This window comes from Lissotriton helveticus, chromosome 7 (assembly GCF_964261635.1).
Source record: "Lissotriton helveticus chromosome 7, aLisHel1.1, whole genome shotgun sequence".
Taxonomy (NCBI): domain Eukaryota; kingdom Metazoa; phylum Chordata; class Amphibia; order Caudata; family Salamandridae; genus Lissotriton; species Lissotriton helveticus.
In genome coordinates, this window is record NC_136068.1 from 662,619,173 (window position 1) to 662,639,234 (window position 20,062).

General features: G+C 45.3%; 1 protein-coding gene across 1 annotated transcript in view; it reads left to right on the forward strand.

Annotated features, from left to right (window-relative positions):
• Nucleotides 1–20,062, forward strand: part of LOC144769216 (uncharacterized) — a 272,739-nt gene that overhangs the window by 11,428 nt on the left and 241,249 nt on the right. Inside the window, exon 3 of the mRNA XM_078653257.1 lies at nt 16,613–16,678. Within this exon, the coding sequence (XP_078509383.1) occupies nt 16,613–16,678 (66 nt within the window). The remainder of the gene's footprint in view (nt 1–16,612; nt 16,679–20,062) is intronic.

A 20,062-nucleotide genomic window follows, 5' to 3' on the forward strand; every position in this document is an offset into this window, starting at 1 on the left:
TTTCCTGTCCATCGCCGCGACACGAGTCACCAATGTCCGAAGCATTCGTTCCATCTCGTAGCTCTTTCCATTCTTCTTGCCAGGCATAATTGCTGAGCAGGACTTGCAGCCTGGACCACTGAAACAGAAAGAACACAATTACCACGTTCAAAAACGCTGCTTGTTTCCTTGAGGGCTCACGAGCGACGAGTGGTGCAGCCTTCAGAGCATGGGAACAAGAGGACGACTTCTACGATTCGGTGCCTTTTAGCTTCTTCCAGGTGGGCGTGGCGGTACTCTCTCCCGCCCTAAGCGCCCGAGCTTCCGGGCGGGAATTCTTAGGACAACCTCTTACTGCGGCGGGGGCGGGCTCCGGCTACATCACTAGGGACATACCAGCCGGGGCACGCCCCACACCTGCACGGGTTTCACGGGTGGGCGGGGCACCCAGCCATACGTGCGGAGTGACCGAGTGGTCCCCCCATTCCAATCTCCTTGTTAAACCTGCCTCAAGGAGCAATTGGTTTTTGGTGCTAGTTCCTGTCTGTTTATAGATGAGGGTTTGTGTCAAACCTATTTCAATGTTCTCTTGATGCGAAATAACGCAAAGAAGCGTAACATTGTGGGGCATATTATCAAGGAGGGTGATAGGCAATTTTCGCCTGTTTAGCGGCTGTTTTCGGCCGCTAAGCGGCGAAAATTCTATCGCCCTATTATCAAGCTGTCGCTAACAGCAGTTAGCGACAGCTTCTAGGTGATAGCGAGCAGTTTGGGGCCCGCTTTGCATGTCAGCGATATTTATCGCTAATGACATGCAAAGTGGGCGTACCCAACCCGTTAGCGACTGAAAGCAGTCGATAACGTCGCTATCGCCTATTAACAAGGCTGGCGTAGCGTTGGAAATATTCCCGCTATCGCCAAAAAATAACGCTTGCTCTGACCAGTTCTTAGCTTTGTTATCTAATGGGAGTTGGATAACATGGCTAAGAGCATTTTGTTGCTAATGCGAGAATATCGCTGTATTCTCAGCGATATTCTCGCATTTCGCCGCTATCGCTGGATATTTTAGTGCAATGGAGAAAAACGTTGCTAATAGCATGTTTTCTCTGCTAAAATATCCAGCGATGGGCAGCGATAAAAAAAAAGTCGCTAAGCGCATTTAGCGATAAATATCGCTAGTTGTTTGTAATATGCCCCTATGTTATTTTGGGATATTACCTCTCACAAATCCTGATTTCTGTTGGATAATAAATCCTCCCAACAATTTGTTCTATGTTTGTCACAAACCTGAAAAAAAAGATCATGATCCTGCCCCTGACTGTCTGTATGAATGAGAGAGAAAGAGTGAGATTAAAATGTAGTACAAGTGAGTGAGCATGAATACAAATGAGTGTAAAGGAATGTAAGAGAAGGTGAGTGAGAATGAATCAGTGTAAGTGAGACAATGAGTATGAACGTGTGAATGAGTGTGGGAGACAATGCATACAGAAGGAATTTCCATTATCTTATAGAGACCCCCAAGGCAAAATACTGTTCCTGGCACACTTGCAGCAATCGGTAGTGTGGCAGACACCCATGACAAAATACTTCGACTGGCACACTGTTGGGTAATTCTTGGTATAAAGGACACCAATGGCAAGATTGCTTGTACTAGAAATAATTAATGGCACATAGAGCATCCATTGAAAAGTTCGAGCATACTTGAGGAAATGCTTGGCATATGTACATCAGTTGCATAATGCTGGTACTAGCACACTGAGGGGACTTTTGGCATAATGGGGGACAACCTGACATATGGAAGGGTGACAAAAGCTGGTTGTGACATACAAAGGAATATTTTCCATAAGGGTTATCTATGGTATATAGAAGGCATACATTACATAATTTTAGCACTGGCATATTTTATGTTATTTTTGATATAAGGGGGCACTCATTGAATATGGGGCATCTATGACAAAATGCTGGCCTGGGCACAATGGAGGTAATTTTTTACTTACAGAGGACACCCATACCATATTTTGGATTTGCCCACCATGAAAGAATTTGAATATTTTGTATGGGCTCTTTCTGCACCTGCGGCATTTTAGCAAACCTATGTGAAAATTGTTCTTTAAAAAGCTTGGTTTCCCCTATACTTTTCAAAATGTTCTCAGAGGGAGAAACCTGCTGGAAACGGTCTGCATTACTCACTTTCCTCGCCCGCTCTAAGGTAGGGCAAGTATCACGCCCCAGGACTTTCAAAGCTAGATCAAGCCATCAGCACCATGAATATAGGTGGTATCTAAAATAGACATTTATCTTTGTTATTCTGTTAAACTAATACTCCGCTTATAATGGCACTTCCACAATGTCATTTGTTGTGATGTTAGCATCACATGGCATGCCTTCCTGGAAATAATCAGGGTCAAAGGTCATATAATGTCACTTCCTGTGATTTTATTAAGAGCAAAGGGTATGTGGTGTAACTTCTGCTGTCCCTGGCATTTTGATGCATCAACACCCATGCTCCTTTCTCTCAGAGATCCCCGCACCCCACCCTCCATCCCCTGCAGCAACATTCCCAGGTACTGCCAAAGCCCAGGGATGAACAATGTCTTCCTTCCCATGAGCCCACTTCCTGAAACAAGCTGGAAACAGTCACGTGCAGTGGCAGAGCCCACGGCTGACACAACACTATCTACACCCTGCATGCTGTGCCTATGCCACCCTTCCCAGTCTGCAGGAACAGCCGAGTGCTGCAAACAGAAACCTCATGCTAACAAGGCTCCGATTTGAAGGCAGGACAGGTTGGGCAGTGCAGACAAATCTCCCCCAAGATGACTCATATCCTGCTCTCCATTCTCCCATCCAGCCACCCACCTGCCACCACTGACCCAGATATTTCCCCAAAGCTACTGCACCTATATACCACCTGCCCCACAGTTGGCAAATATATGCAGATTTTTGCTTGGTATACAAACTGTTAGGGGGTAAAACATTGATTTATATTCTGTATTCCTGAGCCTGCATGATGTTCCCTATTGCAGAGAAATATCTCATGTGCACAGGACACAGATGCAAGCACACTGGCCGAAATTAGTGATTCCCACTACCCTTCCCACACATCAGTTTCCTCACAGCTGAAACCATGGATGTCATACGGATACATTGTGTGTTCTTCTTTAATAAATTATCAGCACAATGTTAATGACAGTTTTCTTTTGAGCCATTTGCATCTGTTTTACTATGGGAGCCTTCTTCAAGGGCTTTGCTGCTTCCCACTTGGCTTCCTCATCACAGCTTTTGGTCCACAGTTGCTTCCTGTTTTTACTTTGGATGTAAAGTATTTACTTTAAATTATAGACTGTGGTATGTAGGGGTTTATATACCTTGGCCCTGATTCAAAAAGGTAAATACGCACATCTTGTGTAAGGTTACGCTTATTTGAAGTTCACAAAAATGAATGTTATTCATAATTTTACACGTGGTAGGGCTTCACAGTCAGGGCAGAGAACTCAGCACATAAAAAGATAGTTATGTCTTATCTTTTTTATGTGAGGTGTTCTCCACTCCGAAAGTGGAGTCTCCGCACTCATAAACGTGTGACTAAAATACAGTTTTGGGATTTTGAAACAAACTTAAACTTATACAAGAGTGTAAGTTTAACTTTGTGAATCAGACCTTGTATTCTTTACAAAGTTAAGTAGTGGCTATGTGAAATAGTTATTTAATAAGGGAAGTAGGAAGAGATGTTCTATGGTGAATACCCTTGTCCACAGGTGAGTGGATATCAATAGTGCAGGTTGTGCAGTTGAACCTGGGCCTTTAGATTTGATGGGCTAGACCCACCCCAATTAATGGCAGGGGCCTCTCAATTCTTACGACAAAGCCAGGGGATGAGGGGTGCATTAGGGCCCCTGGAAACCTTCCTACTGTTTGTCTATATGTGCTGTAGGCTGAAATGAATGGCCTTGAAGGGAATGTAGTGTGTTGTCTTCAAGGCAGTCAGACAAGTTCGCTGGGGCTATTACAACTTAACAAAAATGCAGTTCACGTGACAATGACAGTCAATGCCTGTTTACCTTGGTAATACAGGAACAAGATGCAACCTGGATAACAATATACAGGAGCGTAGTTTGCATTTCTTATCTTACCTACATACCCACATGGAAGCTGTTTCATTGCTAGCACAGAGTGGGAACCATCTGGAATTCATGTCTGGTAGGCATTCTGATGATAGCACCAACTCATTGATGCCTCCGCACTGCATGTTGTGAACGCTAGGGTTCCCCATACTGTGCAAATTCTATCTCCCGCCTCTTCACCACCTTTGGCCAACCTGACATCTGTTCTGACTGGCCTCCCTCTAGCTGCCTCTTTTCAGGATGACAATTCTACAACACTGCATGTTGTGAATGCTAGCGTTCCCCTTACTGTACAAATTATATCTCCCACCTGTTCTCAACGAGATGCCAACCTGACATCTGTTCCGATAGGCCCTCCTCTAGCTATCTCTATTCTGAATAGTAATTCCAATGCACTGCCCGCTGCTAATGAGCCGCGAATGCACAGCCATCACGAGAATCTACATGTGGCGGTGAGCCTCAGCAAGGCGTACCAGTGCAAGGGATTCACCCTTCTCTGCACAGAGTCCTCAGACCAATAGGAAGAAGTTGGCACAGAAACTGGAATAGAAAATACAGAGTTTATTAAACCTCATGAGGTGGAACTACATTCACACGACACCCTTCGGTAGTGTATGAAGTAGCACACTGAATGGAAGGAGCTTGGTCCTTTAATACCCACACAGGGGCTCAAATGAAGGCGGTACAAGTACAAAATGCTGGTTTTAGGTACATATAAGGTCATACAGAAAATGCACAGTCAACAAGTGAGAGGAGCTAACAGTTGCTAATTCTGGTGAACACATCCTGACAGTTACAGACTGGGGACAGCTGCAAGGACAGCTGCAAGCTCAACTGAGCATGTGCGAAGGTGGAAGATGCTAAATATATTCAGTTTCTAGGCAGATTTCAAGAGCAGTTAACAGAAAGAAAGGACAGAGCACAGGGCGAGCACATGGTTGCACATGGCAAACAAAATGGCTGACAGAAATACAAAATGGATTCCAGAAAACGGACAAGATAGTCTCTAAATGCAGGATAGCTTCCACTAATGCCAACCTAATCACTGCCAAATTACAACATACATGCCCCCCCACAAGGTTAGCTGGCTCTAATGGGCACATGCATCAAAGGAAATTGCATTCGCAAATGGAGCGAATCGCAAAATTCGGCCGTTTGCGGATGCAATTTCCATTTTTGGGATGCACTAACATTTTTGTATTTTGCGATTTCTTGAATTGCGATTGCATTTAAGGAATCTCAAATTGAGATTCCTTAAATGCAATGCATCAAACTTTTAAAATTTGCGAATTTGCCAATAAGGGGAGCAAATTACCATGAAGTTGACCTTCATGGTAATTTGCGAAAACTTTGAAAAATGCACTAAAGTGCATTTTTCAAAGTTCCAAATGTAATTCTAAACAGATTTCAGGGGTGCAATAGGGTGTCCTTTGGACACCCCTGCACCCTTGAAATTGCATTCTTAATTTGCGAATTTCTAATGGTGAATTGCAAATTAAGAATGTCTTTCCATTCATTCCTTTGGGCCTCTAGACCCATAGGAATATATGGGAAAGTATTCCTTATTTGCGATTCTCAATTAGAGAATCGAAATTAAGGAATTTTAAGAAATCGCTATTTTTATAGCGATTTCTTGAAGCATTGCAGTTTGCAATTCCTAAATTGTGATTCCTTATTTTTCGCAATTAAGGAATCGCAAAATGCAATATTGATGCATGAGCCTGTAACTTCCCTAACTCCCCCAGTTATGCTGCTAACAATGCTGCACGGATTCTACCCATGATCCTGTCCCCCAGCTCTACCCACAATCCCGTCCTGGCCAAACCGGCTGGCAAGTGTCACCTGTTGTCTGTCCCCGTCTCCCCTATCCCACTCATCTCTCCAAGTACGAAGTTCCATTTCCCAGAATTCCTTGACCCGGGGCCTACTCACTCTCCACCAGCACTTATTGTGCCTTCCTCCACTAACTATCCTCAACCGCTGGGTCCCCAGGACCTAGCCTCACATCCCCATATACACACCTCATTGGAAGACCGATTTAACGAGATTGCACTCTGCCTTCAACAACTTAAGGCTTATATTTGTAGCCTATCACACATCACTGAAGATCTATCAGTTGATTCCAGACTAAGCCGCTCGCTTTTTGACAAAACTACGCTCACACCCTTACTGCGGTTGTACCTGGCGCCGTACCCCCCTATCCTAGGTGAACCACATCCTATAGTTGGGCTTCTGCTCCGCACCCTAATAACCCCTCTCGCCCCCCCAGATGTAAATCCTTCCTGTCTGAGAGTGATATTTACTCTCTACTTCTGTCTTATGATCAGCCACTTCCTTCCACCCCTTCTAACTCACATCTAATTGAATCAATCCCCATTGATTCCTTCAGGGAACCTAAGCGAAATACAAGAACTTTAAACATGAACAACCTCACAATAGTCACCACCACGCTACCACATCAACTGACATCCCCGTTAGTCTCAAATGTGCGCTCCTAAACTGCAGATTGGCTGTTAAACACCCTGCAGATATTGCCGATCTCATCCTTGTCCAATATCTTGACCTTTTAATGCAGACGGAAACTTGGCTAAATGACTCCGCTGCTCATACCCTGGACCTTTCAATGCCTCCCAACTTTGATATCATTAGGTTGAATAGAACTAGTGGTCAAGGGGGAGGCATTGCATGCCTACATCGTAATAATCTAACAGTGAAAGTCATTCATGCTGACCTCCTGCAGTCTTGTGAATATCTATGCATTGAAGTGACTGGGAGCAGGAATCACACATGCAAACTGCATATGTTATACCACCCCTCTCTCCATAACCTTCCCTTCACAGAACAGATCATGGATATTATTTCATCTAACATGGATTTCCAGGGCACTCAGATCTTCCTGGTAGACTTCAATTTCCACTGGAATGATATGACTGAAGTGATTGTCAACAGCCTCAAATCCTTCCTACTTGACCTTAACATTTCCCAATTATGTGACAGCCCTACACATAACAAAGGAGCCACACTAGATCTGGTCATTGGTAAGCCCAATTCTCTCCTCCTGGAGTCGATCCTTCCATGTGACTGGACAGACCAGTACTGCATCACCTTCCTCGTCTTTGAATCGTTAAGAGCAAGCAGATCCCAACCTAAGAACCCAAAACAGTTAAAAATATGTTTAAGGAACATCAACCCGCAAGACCTTATGGCGCTCTGTGATAGCATCTTGCCACCCCCTTTGAACATGTTGGATGTCCATGAACAGTTGGCCCACTATCACCACCCAATGCTTAATGTACTTGACTCAGTAGCACCACTCCAGCTTAAACGAGTGTCCTCCAAATGCTGCAAACTGTGGTTTAATGATAGTCTTAATGCCGAAAAAAGAAATCTAAGATTTGCAGAAAGGAAATGGTGATCACATCCCTCCCTTGAACATCTCTGTCACTTGATATCCTTACGATGCACATATAATAAAAGCATCAGATGCTCAAAGGCTACCTTCTTCAGAACTCAACTAGATCAATCAAAAAAAGGTCCAAAAACTGTTCAAATTCATCAAATCCCAGGCTAACAATAATACTAACCTCTCCAATCCGGGTCAAGTAACACTCCTAAACTGCGAAGAATTTGCTGTTTTCCTCACTGATAAGTCTACTAAGATTGAGAGGGAATTAAGCTTGGCCCATGATCTCCTCCCGAGTTGTCCCCTGAACACTTTTCACCCTTCAGAGTTGACTAACACTGACCCTTCACAGCCCTTCCTCCCAAAAAACAATGCATCTTGGAGTCTGTTCCAAACCTTGGATTAACCCACTATACGCAAAATGTTGTTGACGTTGAAACCTTCTAATCACTATAACAACCCTTTGCCATCTAACCTGTTCCCATAAGTGAGATCATCCTTACTGACACTCTGGACGATGCAAGGTGCTAATCCTGATTGCCTTAAATCATGTCAAGTTACCCCGATCAAAAAGAAACCAAATACAGATCCCTCGGACCTTCTTAACTTCCGCCCACTCACCAACATCCCTACCTTAGCAAAACTCCTGGAGAAATGTGTGCTTGCCCAACTCTGTCATCACATCGACCACGTCCAGCTCCTGGACCAATGCCAATCTGGTTTTTGCCCAGGTCACAGTATGGAGTCAGCGCTAAAACATATCATGGATGACACATTAAGAATGCTGGATGACAATGAAGTGTGCCTATTGATCCTTGTTGACCTCTTCTAAGCATTTGATACTGTCAAACACGCTCACCTAATTGACCTCCTGGAACATAGGATGGGGCTATCTGGGCCAGTTTTAAACTGGTTCTCTTTGCTCCTTCACAACAGATCCCAAAGCATCAAGGTGAACCACTCATTATCACATCCTGCACCGGTCACCAAGGTTTAGCACTGTCCCCCACGCTCTTTAACCTCTTCATGGAAAATCTGACAGAATTTCTAAAATCATCCTGCATTCATTATCATATGTACACGGATGATACCCAACTATACCTGAAGATCGCCTCCCCTGAAGATATCCAGGCCCTCAATTCAGTCCTGCTGGAAACACAAAGCTGGTTGACAAGTAATCACTTGAAGTTAAATGTTCTTAAAACAGAGTTCTTACTGATTTCCCCACAACCAATCCCCGTCATGGAGCAATGGCTGAATCAGCTGACTGCTCCTAACTGTAGACCGCACCTTGTAGACTCAGCATCTTCTCTGGGTATCATTCTGGACAAAAGATTGAACATGCAGAAGCACATCAGTTCCCTCACCAAAGATGCTAAACTCCAACTTAGACTACTCAGAAAACTCAAACCCTTTCTCCCTGCTCATGACCTAAAGGTTGCAGTACAAGCATTAGTGATCTCAAAGCTGGACTATGGTAGCACAACACTTTGTGGCCTGCCTAGAGTGACGACGGCTCCTCTAAGGGGTTCCCTAAACTCTGTGGCTAGGCTCTTAATTGGCACAAAAAAATACCACCACATCTCTCCGGACTTCCGCGGCCTGAATCGGCTTCCATACGAAGGTCGGATACAGTTAAAAATTGCATGCATGGCTCATAAGACCATCCACTTCAAGACCCCACTGTACCTTGCTTGAACACTGGAGCTTTCCTGTCTTTCTAACTCCTCCAGAAGTGCCAGCACCCTTTAGCTAAAACCACAAAAATTCAAGAAAAAAAAGACCTATAATCGAACCTTCTCTGGAATGGCTCAGAGGATCTGGAACTCCATTCCACCGGAAGTCAGGGTGAACCCCTCCAATGTCTTCTTCAAAAAAGAAGTCAAAGGGCCCTTGATGAAGACATTTCTCCCTTAGCATGGCTCCTTCATTTGGTTCTGGGTCCATACCCGTTGAGTCTGGCCCAACCACCTGGTTCACGAGTTTCTTGGACAATTCTAGATTGTGACCTGTTACACTGCCAATTCTGTTGTGTCTGTTTTTTACCCCTTAGGATAATGTTTGTCTATAAGACTTTGAATTTGTTGCCATGTTTATTCCGTTTTGTTTGCTTATTACCTCATGATGCATAATCTGTAAAGCGCTCTGGTACCGTCGGTGGTCATGTTCGAGCTATATAAAACTTTCAAAATAAATAAATAAATGCCCCAAGCAATTCTTGCTTCTGTGGCATCCCATTGAGTGTACCAGCATCACTTTAAATTGGCTATGAATTCTACTTTTTCTTAATGAAATCTGTTGGACTTGGCCCTTTTTACCCAAACTTTTTCGCTTTTTGCCCCCCTTATTTGAAATGTCTCCCCCATGGTAATAAACCTGTATAGGCCATGTGTGGTGTGAGACACCTTGTTAATATGTAATGCCATGCAATGGTGTGAGCACTTGTCAATTTCCCCCTTGTAAAATGTACCCTGGTGAAATGTTGTGTTTTTAAAATGGATGCCCAGGCTATGTGTGTGCCACCTGACTGCAGGAGGTGAGCAGTCTAGTCGTCAGGTACCCAGTCACCCCTAGCTTTTGGAGGGAAAGCCTGGCACCCAGGGTACTCTACTCCCACCCCTGAGCCAGTTTAGGCCAGTTTTGCCAACATTCTAGTAGGTTCTGGCACTGCCTGGGAGGAGTGTATAAGTAAGGGGGATGTGCCACCATGCAGTGAGACAGAGCTGGGACAGGAATGCGAGGCGACCTGCTGCAAGGGAATACCGCCACATGGGACTGTGTGCTGGACCCTACACCCATCCAGAACCCCCCAACTGTCCCCAGGGCTTGTAAAGCCCCACTTCAGGAGTTCAAGGCTGCTGTGTGGGAGGAGGGCCACGCTGCAGTGGGGATGGTGAGAGCCTACCACCCTGCTTTGGTGACGCCCCCACTACCTGCTGACCTGGCCCAGTAATGCTGCAGCTCTGTCCCCAGGGCCCCTGAAGAAGGAGGGCCCACCTAGGTCCCTGCCACTATTGGGGACCTTGAACCACGCCAGCACTGCGCGAAACAAGCGCCCAGAAGGGGAGGAGTGCTGTGGACTGGAACCACCCCCAGGAGGTGAGGAGTGTGCCCCTGGGGCTGGCTGTGGAACTGTTTGCCCCCTTGCGATGTGTGCCTATCAAGCGCTACCCTTGTGAATCGGTGGCCCCCTTGGGAACGCTGGGCTGTGGGGAGCTGCCTGTGAAACGCTGTATGGGGAAGATTCTGCCCCCGAGGAACTGGTACTTGTTGGAGCGCTGTGGCCTGTGACTGTGGTGGCCCCGAGGTGCTGCTGGCCCTTTGAGCCCAAAGGCCCTGGAAGTTGTGTGGCCCGAAGAGAGGAGCTGAGTGCTGTAAAAAGCACTGTGGGTGCCTACCCCACTTGTTTGCGCTCTTTTTCTGAGGGAATAGCACTGCAGGAGCCTACCCTGCGTTTTGGCGCGCTGTTGGCAATCAAAATAAATAATGAAATGGAGCCTACCCGTTATCGCTGCCGATCTCACCGCCGCAGCCCGGGAGTATTGGCGCTGCCTCGTGCCGGTTGTAAGTTGCCGAAAATCACAGCCACGGCCCGGCGCTACTTCAGGAGACCCCTCGCTGCTGTGGGCATCGTCGCGGTGGCCCCCTGCACCAGGAGAGGGCCGTGCTAGTCCCTGGCCGCATCACATGGCTGGGGCGCCGGTGACGTCACCAGCCGCGCCCCCAGCCCGCCGCACCCGGATTGGCCCCTGCTGCCGTGCCCCCTGAAGGCACGCAAGGATTGGCTGCCGGCCGGGCAGCCAGAGGAAGGGAAGCCGACCGTAAGCCCCGGGTCCCCGTGAGGGAGGGGGACCCAGGTGAAGTTGAGGGGTGAAAGGCGCCGGTGCGGGGCCCCCGTAGTCTGAAGGGAGCCCCGTGGGAAGCGACCGGAGCAGGAGTCCACCCCGCTGGTCTGGGCCCGAGCGAACCAACGGAAGCCCCGGGTCCCTGTGAGGAAGAGGAGGGGCTTGGGTGAAGCTGGGAAGGAGAGCCCCGCGTGTGTCCCGCGCCTTCCCTCCGCCACAGGTGATTGGTCCTTGGCTCCGGAGGCTGGAGGAGGCCCGGGACTCAGAAGGAACCAGCGCGGGCACTCGGAGAATGAGCGAGTGCCCCGAGGAGAGCCCAAGGAGGTCGACGGAAGCCCCGGGTCCCTGTGGGAGGGAGAGGGACCTGGGTGAGGAGCTAAACTGTTGGCGGGGCTCCCACGAGGCAGAGGGAAGCCCTGCTGTGCCCACCGATACAGAGCGAGAGGGAGCGTGTATCGAGGCACGTGTCGTGCCTGCCCCTTCCCCGCCTTGCGTGGAGCCTCCGGACCGGCCCCCTCGACAAAGGGGAAGGCAGTGTGGTGAGAGCCCGGAGTCAAGGAGCCCGGTGAGTGGGGCCCAGCTGCTGGGTGGTTGGGGGCTTGAGTCCAGACACAGGGTCGGTGCTTGTCCCCCCTTCTCTTTGGAGACTGTTGTTGGGCCATGGCGGCCCCCGCAAGGCGGTCAAACTGGGCAAGTGCCCGCCTTAAGTACTGAGTGACCATCTGTTGTGGATATTTAGGCCTACCCGCCCGTGAAACGTTGCCTAACTTTTTGATGCGAAGGTTCCCCAAAAGGGTTGCCTCATTGGTAGGGGGGTAGAGGGGACCGCCACTGGGATCACGGGTTACCCGTAAGGTGCCCATGGAAGAGGTCATGCCTCACAAGCTACGCCTGATGTTTTATGCCCACAGGGTTATAGTGTCGGAAGCCTTGCTGTCTTATTACAGGTGTTCCTGGCCCATGAGATAGGGCCAAGCCTTATGGTAAAGCTGGGTGCTTAGGTTACTGCGCCCCCCTGCCCAGGATCAGTAGTGTCCTGTTGCCAATGTATACTGATGTTTCACGCCTGTTGGCTGAGCTGACGCTGATTCCATGCTAATGAGAAAGCCTTGATGTTTTATTACAGGTGTCCTGCCTCAGAGCTTAGGCCTAGGCCTGCTGTTCATGCTGAGAGCTCATGTTTTTACAGGGGTGATGCCAAAGTTATGATACCTGATGTGCGTTCATGCTTAATGTCCCACTCCAATTGATAACCTGGTTTTTATTTCAGCTCTGGACACCCATGGACTGACTTACCTTTTCCTTTTCCCATTTCTTTCTTGTAATCCATCCCCTCTGGAACCTGGCACCCGTTGGTGCGCTACTGTGACTACTGTGATTACTGGGTGTTACTCTTGCATATTTGGTACAATACAACAGTTATTCTTCTTTTATCCAAACTGGTGTCGTGCCTCTTTTGTGGTGTGCCTGGTGTGTCGTCTGTGGGTACTGCGGGGATACTTCACATGTCCATCCTACCCCTGTTGATTTGGCAACCCCATTCCTAACAAAATCTGTTTCCTTTTCTGAGAGCTGGTTTTAGGTGCCAAATTGAGCATTCCAGCTTTAACATCTAAGCAACGGAAACAAGTTATGTCACTTCACAAATTGCCCAAAAAACTGAAATTCCAAAATGTTTTAGAATTTCTCAAGCTCTGTTTTCTGTGGAAAGTGTACCCTAGTGCTGTCGGCACCTAGGGACACCTATCAAACCTGTAAAAAAAAATTTAAACAAGACACTAGGAGGAACCCAGGATGTGTTGACTTTTGTGGCTCCTACCAGGTTCTAATACCCAGAATCCCTTGCAAACCTCAAACATTGTCAAATATGACACATTTTCTTCACATTTCAGTGATGGAAAGTTTTGAAATATATGTGTTGATCCACAAAATTCCATGCACCCCACATTTCCCAAAGTCTCTCAATAAAAATGGGACCTCACTTGAGTGGGTAGGTATGGTGCCCAGAGCAGGATACAGCCCAAAAATGAACGTGGATACATCACGTATTTCCAGTAAATAATGACCCTTTTTTTGCTATGTGCCTAGCTGTGAATCTTTAAGCCTAAGTCAGCCAGCACCTAGGGAAACTGAGCAAACCTTTATATTTTTGAAAACTAGCCACCCAAGGAAATCCAATATGGGGTGACTTGTGTGACTCTCACTAGGTTCTGTTCCCCAGAATCAATTGCAAACCTCAAACTTTGAAAAAGAAACACTCTTTTCTCACATTTCTGTGATAGAAAGTTCTGGAATCGGCATGGAACCATTAAACTTCCACACACCCCACATTCTCAAAGTCTCCCGATAAAATTGGTATCTCACTTGTGTGAGTAGGTCTAGAGGCCGTGGTAGGAAACGGGCCAAAATTCAACATATACGTATCAGATTTTTACACTGAAAACCAACCCTTTTTTGCAATGTGCCTAGCTGTGGATTATGAACCATAGTTCAGCCGGCACCTAGAGAAAACTAGCAAACCTTTACATTTTTAAAATCTTGACACCCAGGAGAATCGCGGTTGGGGTGACGTACGTGGCTTTCAGCAGTTTCAGTTACTCAAAATTCCTTACAAACCTAAAACTTTGTGAAAAAAACACATTTTCCTCACATTCCTGTGATAGAAAGTTCTGGAATCTGCATGGATCCACAAACGTACACCCACCCAGCATTTCCGAATGTCTCTCAATATTAGTGATACCTCAGTTGAATGGGTAGGCCTAGTGCCCACAACAAGAAACGCCCCAAAACACAATGTGGACACATCACATTTTTCCAGTGAAAACTGACTCATTTTTTGCAATGTGCCTGGCTGTGGATTTTGTACCCTAGCACTGCCGGCACCTAGGGAAACCAATCAAACCAATAAATTTGTTAAGACTAGACTCACATGGGAATCCAGGATGGGTCGACTTGTGTGATTTCCACTGGGTTCTGTTACCCAGAATCCTGTGCAAACCTCAAACTTTGTCAAAAATACCACATTTTCCTCATATTTCTGTGATGGAGAGTTCTAGAATCTGCATGGATAAACAAACTTCCAAGCCCCCACTTATTCCCCACATTCTCTCAATAAAAATGGTACCTCACTTGTGTAGATAGACCTAGTGCCCGTGGCAGGAAATGGCCCTAAAACTACATGGACACATCACATTTTTCCACTTAAAATTGAAACATTTTTTAAAATCTGCCTTGCAGTGGTCTTTGTACCCTAGTGCTGCGGCACCTGGGGGAAACCTAGCAAACCTATATATTTTTGCCAACTAGACACCCAGGGGAATCCATGATGGGCTGACTTGTGTCACTCTCACCAGATTATGTTACAATGAAACCCTTGCAAACCTCAAACTATGTCACAAAATAACACACTTTCCTCACATTACTATGATGGAACGTTCTGTAATCTGCGTGCATCCTCAAATTTTCACCCACCTGCATTTCCCAAAGTATCTAAAAAAAAATGGCAACTCACTTTCGTTGGTGGGCTACGTGCCCACGGCAGGGAGTGCCAAAACATATTGTGGAGACATCAAAATGACCTCTCACAAAACGCCCTGGTTTTACAAGGGGGGCCACTGCCACCAGGGTCTTTTTACACAGGCTTGGTGGCTATTTAGGGAAACTTACCAAACTCAGACATGTCTGAAAACTAAATACCCGGAGGAGTCCAGGGAGGTATGGCTTGTATCGATCTCCCAACATTTTCCTACCCAGAATCTACTGCAAACCTCGAATTTAGCTGAAAAAAATCAAATTTTCTTCAAATTTATGGTATGAAAAGTTCCGGCTCTGCGTACATTCACAAACATTCACACACCCGGCATTCCCCAAAGTCTCCAAATAAAAATGGTACCTCACTTGTGTAGGTGGGCTAAGTGCCTGTAGCAGGGAAGGGCCCAAAGCTTATTGTGGAGACATCAAAGTAACCTATCACAAAACAACCTGGTTTTGCAAGGGGGATCACCTGGGTTTTTGTCCCTTGGTTCGCGGACTATCTAGAGAAACCTACCAAACCCAGAAATTTCTGAAAACTACGGCTTGGCAGTTTGGGCTGGACTGTTCCCATGAGGCACAGGGTAAAGACTGATTTGCATATGGCCATGTCTGAACTGGGGTGGTATGGAGAGCAAAATAACGATGGATTAAACCCAGATCTGTGACTGGGGGCGAATGTTTTGCCATTGTGCAACATTCCGTCCATCAATTGTTGTTTTCGCATTTGTCAATCCGAGTGGGACGGGTATGCTCAGACGTGAGTCCCGTGCTCTCCATGCCACTGGAATCAAGCTATCCTGGCTGATGACGGCTGATAGCCAGAAACCGGTCCTAGGATGCTTGATTCCGGTCCAGGGAATATATGGCTTGGCAGTTCGGGCTGGACTGTTCCCATCAGGCACAGGGTCAAGACTGATTTGCGTATGGCCATGTCTGTGTGTTGAGCAAAATAACGATGGATTAAATCCAGATCTGTGACTGGGGGTGAATGTTTTGCCATTGTGCAACATTCCGTCCATCAATTGTTGTTTTCGCAAAATACAGAGCAGCACCTAAAGTTGCTGACCTTTGTTGCAGCAATGGGAAAGGCAAAAACAGTCCTAGATATTTCAAGCACCATAGTGAAAATGAGTGTGTGTTGCTTGAAGCATTTTTCTTTGTACTGGAAGGGGATTGCTCCAGCAGAAAATCATGCTTTAATACTTTTCCCTCTTTGTATTTGTGCTGTACTTTCCAGCACACAAGCAAAGTTTGAAAAGTATTGAGAAAAGTAAACTTTTCTCATACCTTACACCTACCTTAAGAGGCATACGTTTCTATCTCAAAACATAGTCTACCACTGTAAGTAGATAGGTATTTGCTGGTTGATTGATAATGTATATGTACCATCCATTTGAATTACCTTAATAGAAAGTACCTTTATACAGCTAATCTGCAATACTTTAGACACATTTCACACACAAATAAGGAATACATGGTGGTCTTGGTCATCAAATACTAGGAGCAAGCCGAACATGCAGGCAGCAAAATCTGTGCTCATCAAAAGCAAAAAACACTTTAAGTAGCTGTTTCTGAAATTAAAAAGAAAATATATGGAAAGAGAGTTATCAAAACATGAAGAATAAAAGTACCAACAATGTTGCAAGCTAAAGTTTTTGAAAAAAAACTGTTTCACATAATGTTTGGACAATTCTTCTAACCACTTTGTTTCTTCATCTCTTTTGTAGGTAGGCATCGATGTCACAGGTGTAGTGGGTGCGGTCACAGATCTTGCCTGCGCACTAAGGAAACGAGTAAGATTGATTTGTATTTGCTTTTATTTACTTAGCCTCTAACCTGATTTGAAATGGTGCCTCAGATCATAATGATTAGAAATCAAGCATGAGAGGGATAATACAATTAATGAATGGCCTGTATACATATGTATGTGTTTTATACTTTCAACAAAAGAAGGGGGTGATTTGGGATTGCACAGGTAGCTGACCCACCCACCTCCTCTCCCCCGGTAGAGAGTGCCCTTCATGCCACCATGTTGCTGGAGATCTCTTCAAATAAATTGCTTCTGCTAATATGATGGAAGTAATTTTGCAAGGCTGAATCTGGACGACTGACATATTTTGCCAAATTCTCAGCAATTTGTTTCTGCAGAAATAAACCCAGCACATGCTTTTATTTCTGCAAAATAACAAAACAATGGGCCTGATGTACAAAGGACTTTCTCCCTATTAGATTGTTATAGTTGATTTCTGTGCCCACATCAACTATATTTAGCCAGGCCATAGCAATCACTCTAATTTATGCTAATGGCAGGACTTGTCCTGTTAAATCTGAAGCAGCTCCTTGTACAGCTGTGTTTTGCCATGACATTCTGCTTGAGGTGCTCTGTACCCTTTGACTTTCCCTGCTTTACCCCACTGTCCAAACTTTTGCCAGTTATCATTATTTCCTTTTTCACTTTTAAAATACAAGTCAACAGTCCCTCTTTGAATCTTGTAGTGAGTGCGTTGACAACATAGAAAAACAAACTCTGTTTTTTCTGAGCACTCTGTCTTAAATCTTGTAATCACATCTGCAAAACTATTAACTGTAGTACCTGGGTCCTGTTCTGCAGCTCCTCCTGTTATCAACTCTTCATTTTCCCTAGCGTCCGGGGACCTAGTACCAAAGAAACAAAATGGACATTGTCACAAACTTTTTACACCTCTCCCACATTACCATGCAAAAGTGCCCTATTCAATTCTCGTAAACCTAAAGCAGGAGTTTTAGTACAGCCTCCTAACACAAGTTTGCATTATTGAGTGGTGTACAGCTATCATCCTGAAATGATAAAAGGTGCTTTGGCACAATTTCTTTGATAAACAAGCTAGAGAATGTCCCTGTAAATTTGTACGCTTTATGACCTTGCAAGGATCCAATACTTGTAAAGTATGTATTTTGTGTTTGAAACTTCACCTTGGAAAGACATAGAAATATTCTTAATATATCAATGGATTGCTGTCAAATACTACAAACAGTACTACAATTCCATTTGTATATAGGGGTCTGATTTTGCCATCCCTGTACCTCTTCTGCAATAACTTGTGTTACATTTCTAGGTACTATCACCTATTTTCCTATAGGAGTGACATTCTTCATTTCATAACATTGTCCTCTTTTATCAATATCATGAAATTATGTGCTATCCTGGAGGTAGCTTTCTCCATCAAAGAAATAATCTATACTGGAAGTATGTACCCATTCTCCACTAAAAACTGTACAAAAGTTACTTCCATTCACTAATCTTTTCTCCTGGTTGTGTCTCTTCATGCACAACACCATTTTGACAAGTCTTCATTCAATTTATAATCCAAATGAAAAGCTCCCTTTTCAAAGCAAAGGCCATATCAACTACTCCCTCAAACCTTTCTTTCTGCTTCAAAGCCTCTCTCCTTCTTCTGAACGTCTTCATATTTCTCAGTAGATTTACAACCACTCTAATACAAAACATCCTGGTTCTTATTTCCTTAAACTGATTTAGTCTCCTGGTTAAGGTGTGTCCACCTTTGTTACATTATTCCCTGTTCTTGCACCTTACAATTTTTCCACTCTTATTCTTTCTCATAGTTTGGTTTTTATTTTCATTATTTTGTAATCTTTCTAAATGGCTATGTACATTTTAAAGAAAGTACTTTGTTCTCCGACTAGTAGATCTTTTTTCTTTCACCACTTCTTCTAAATTTTTCCCCTTTTGTGTCTCGGTTCTGCATAGATACTGTGGTTGCGTGTGTTGCTTTTTCCTCCAAGCTTTTGTAGCTATTCTAACTGTTGTAGTTATGTAGATATTGTTCTGTAAAAAAAAAGTATATTTAGATTTTTATTCTAGCCAACATACCAACTACTTTACTCCTGACTTACACATAATACAAAAACAGTTTTTATGTTATCCTGCAGTTTTAAATATGCAGTTAACCTAGCTATGTAACTCAAATACACTTACTTCAATATAGCAAACACAAACAAAAACACAAAAATGTAGGGGTAATGTACAAGAACAGCCGATAACTAAAGGTAACGATGGTTAGCAGCAGTTTTCTTAACACTGCCTGTCACCAAAAACTATCAAATTGTTAGCAATGTATTTACAATACGTTGCTACATGGAGATAGTTTCAGGTTGCCAAGGTGAAAACTGCTGCTATCACTAGTGTGAAGGCGATACAAATTCTGATGTTAGCAGGTGAAAACTGACGAAAGGCCCATTAGCGGCAAAAAAATTCACGGTAGTCAGCCCAATGTGACTTTTTTTTTCCTCTAGAGGCAAAAATAGCCCATAAGTCCACCTCCAATGAAAAATAGAAAACAATACTAATGGAATGCAGAATGGACCAGCCAGGACCAAGTGCAGCACAGATGAACAACCCCCCGAAGCCCAGGATCACAAGCCTAAGTCCCAGGGGAAGAGGAAATTCAGGGCTACAATCATGGAAAAAGGTTCATCTCTGGGAAAAACAGTGATGCATTACATATTATTGTGCACTCCTTGCAACACCATAGCATCTAAAAGCTTGAAAGGCCAGTCAGTCCTGGGGGCCCAGGGGCCTCGCTGGGCCTGCGGATGGACCTGGAGTAGGCTGCAGAGGTGCTTTGGAGTTGCTGGGCCATGGCGGTAGACATTGAGGCCACAGCAATCACCCTTACCTGGTGGTGAAGTCTACCAGATCTGATGAAGACACATTGCTGACCTTTGGGAGAAGACTGCCTGGTGCCCCTTGGAGCTGTGATTGATAGGGTGCTACTATACACCAACATAGGGAGGACTGCATCTCATACCACAGGCCACCACTACACTGGGGTGCACAGAGGAGATTACCATTGGTGGCCTGTGACTCTCTGCAACACAGGCCAGAGTATGTTGTACTTGCCGGATGCTGTGGAGGGTGAGGCCACTGAGTTGCTTAGAAATTGTGTGGCGGGATCGCTGCAACTTCACACCTAATGGGGCCCTCTTGCATCATCTGCATCAGGAGGTTCCCCTATGGACTTGGAGGTGACTGCTATACCCAGGGTTGTGAAATCCTACCTGGCTGAAGCTCCTGCTGGCTGAGTCCTGCTGGCTGTTGGAGAGAGTGCAGAAGATTGTGCCACAGTGTCAAAGTCCAGATGAGGAGAAGGTGGGACATGGAGCTGAGGATGCCCCGA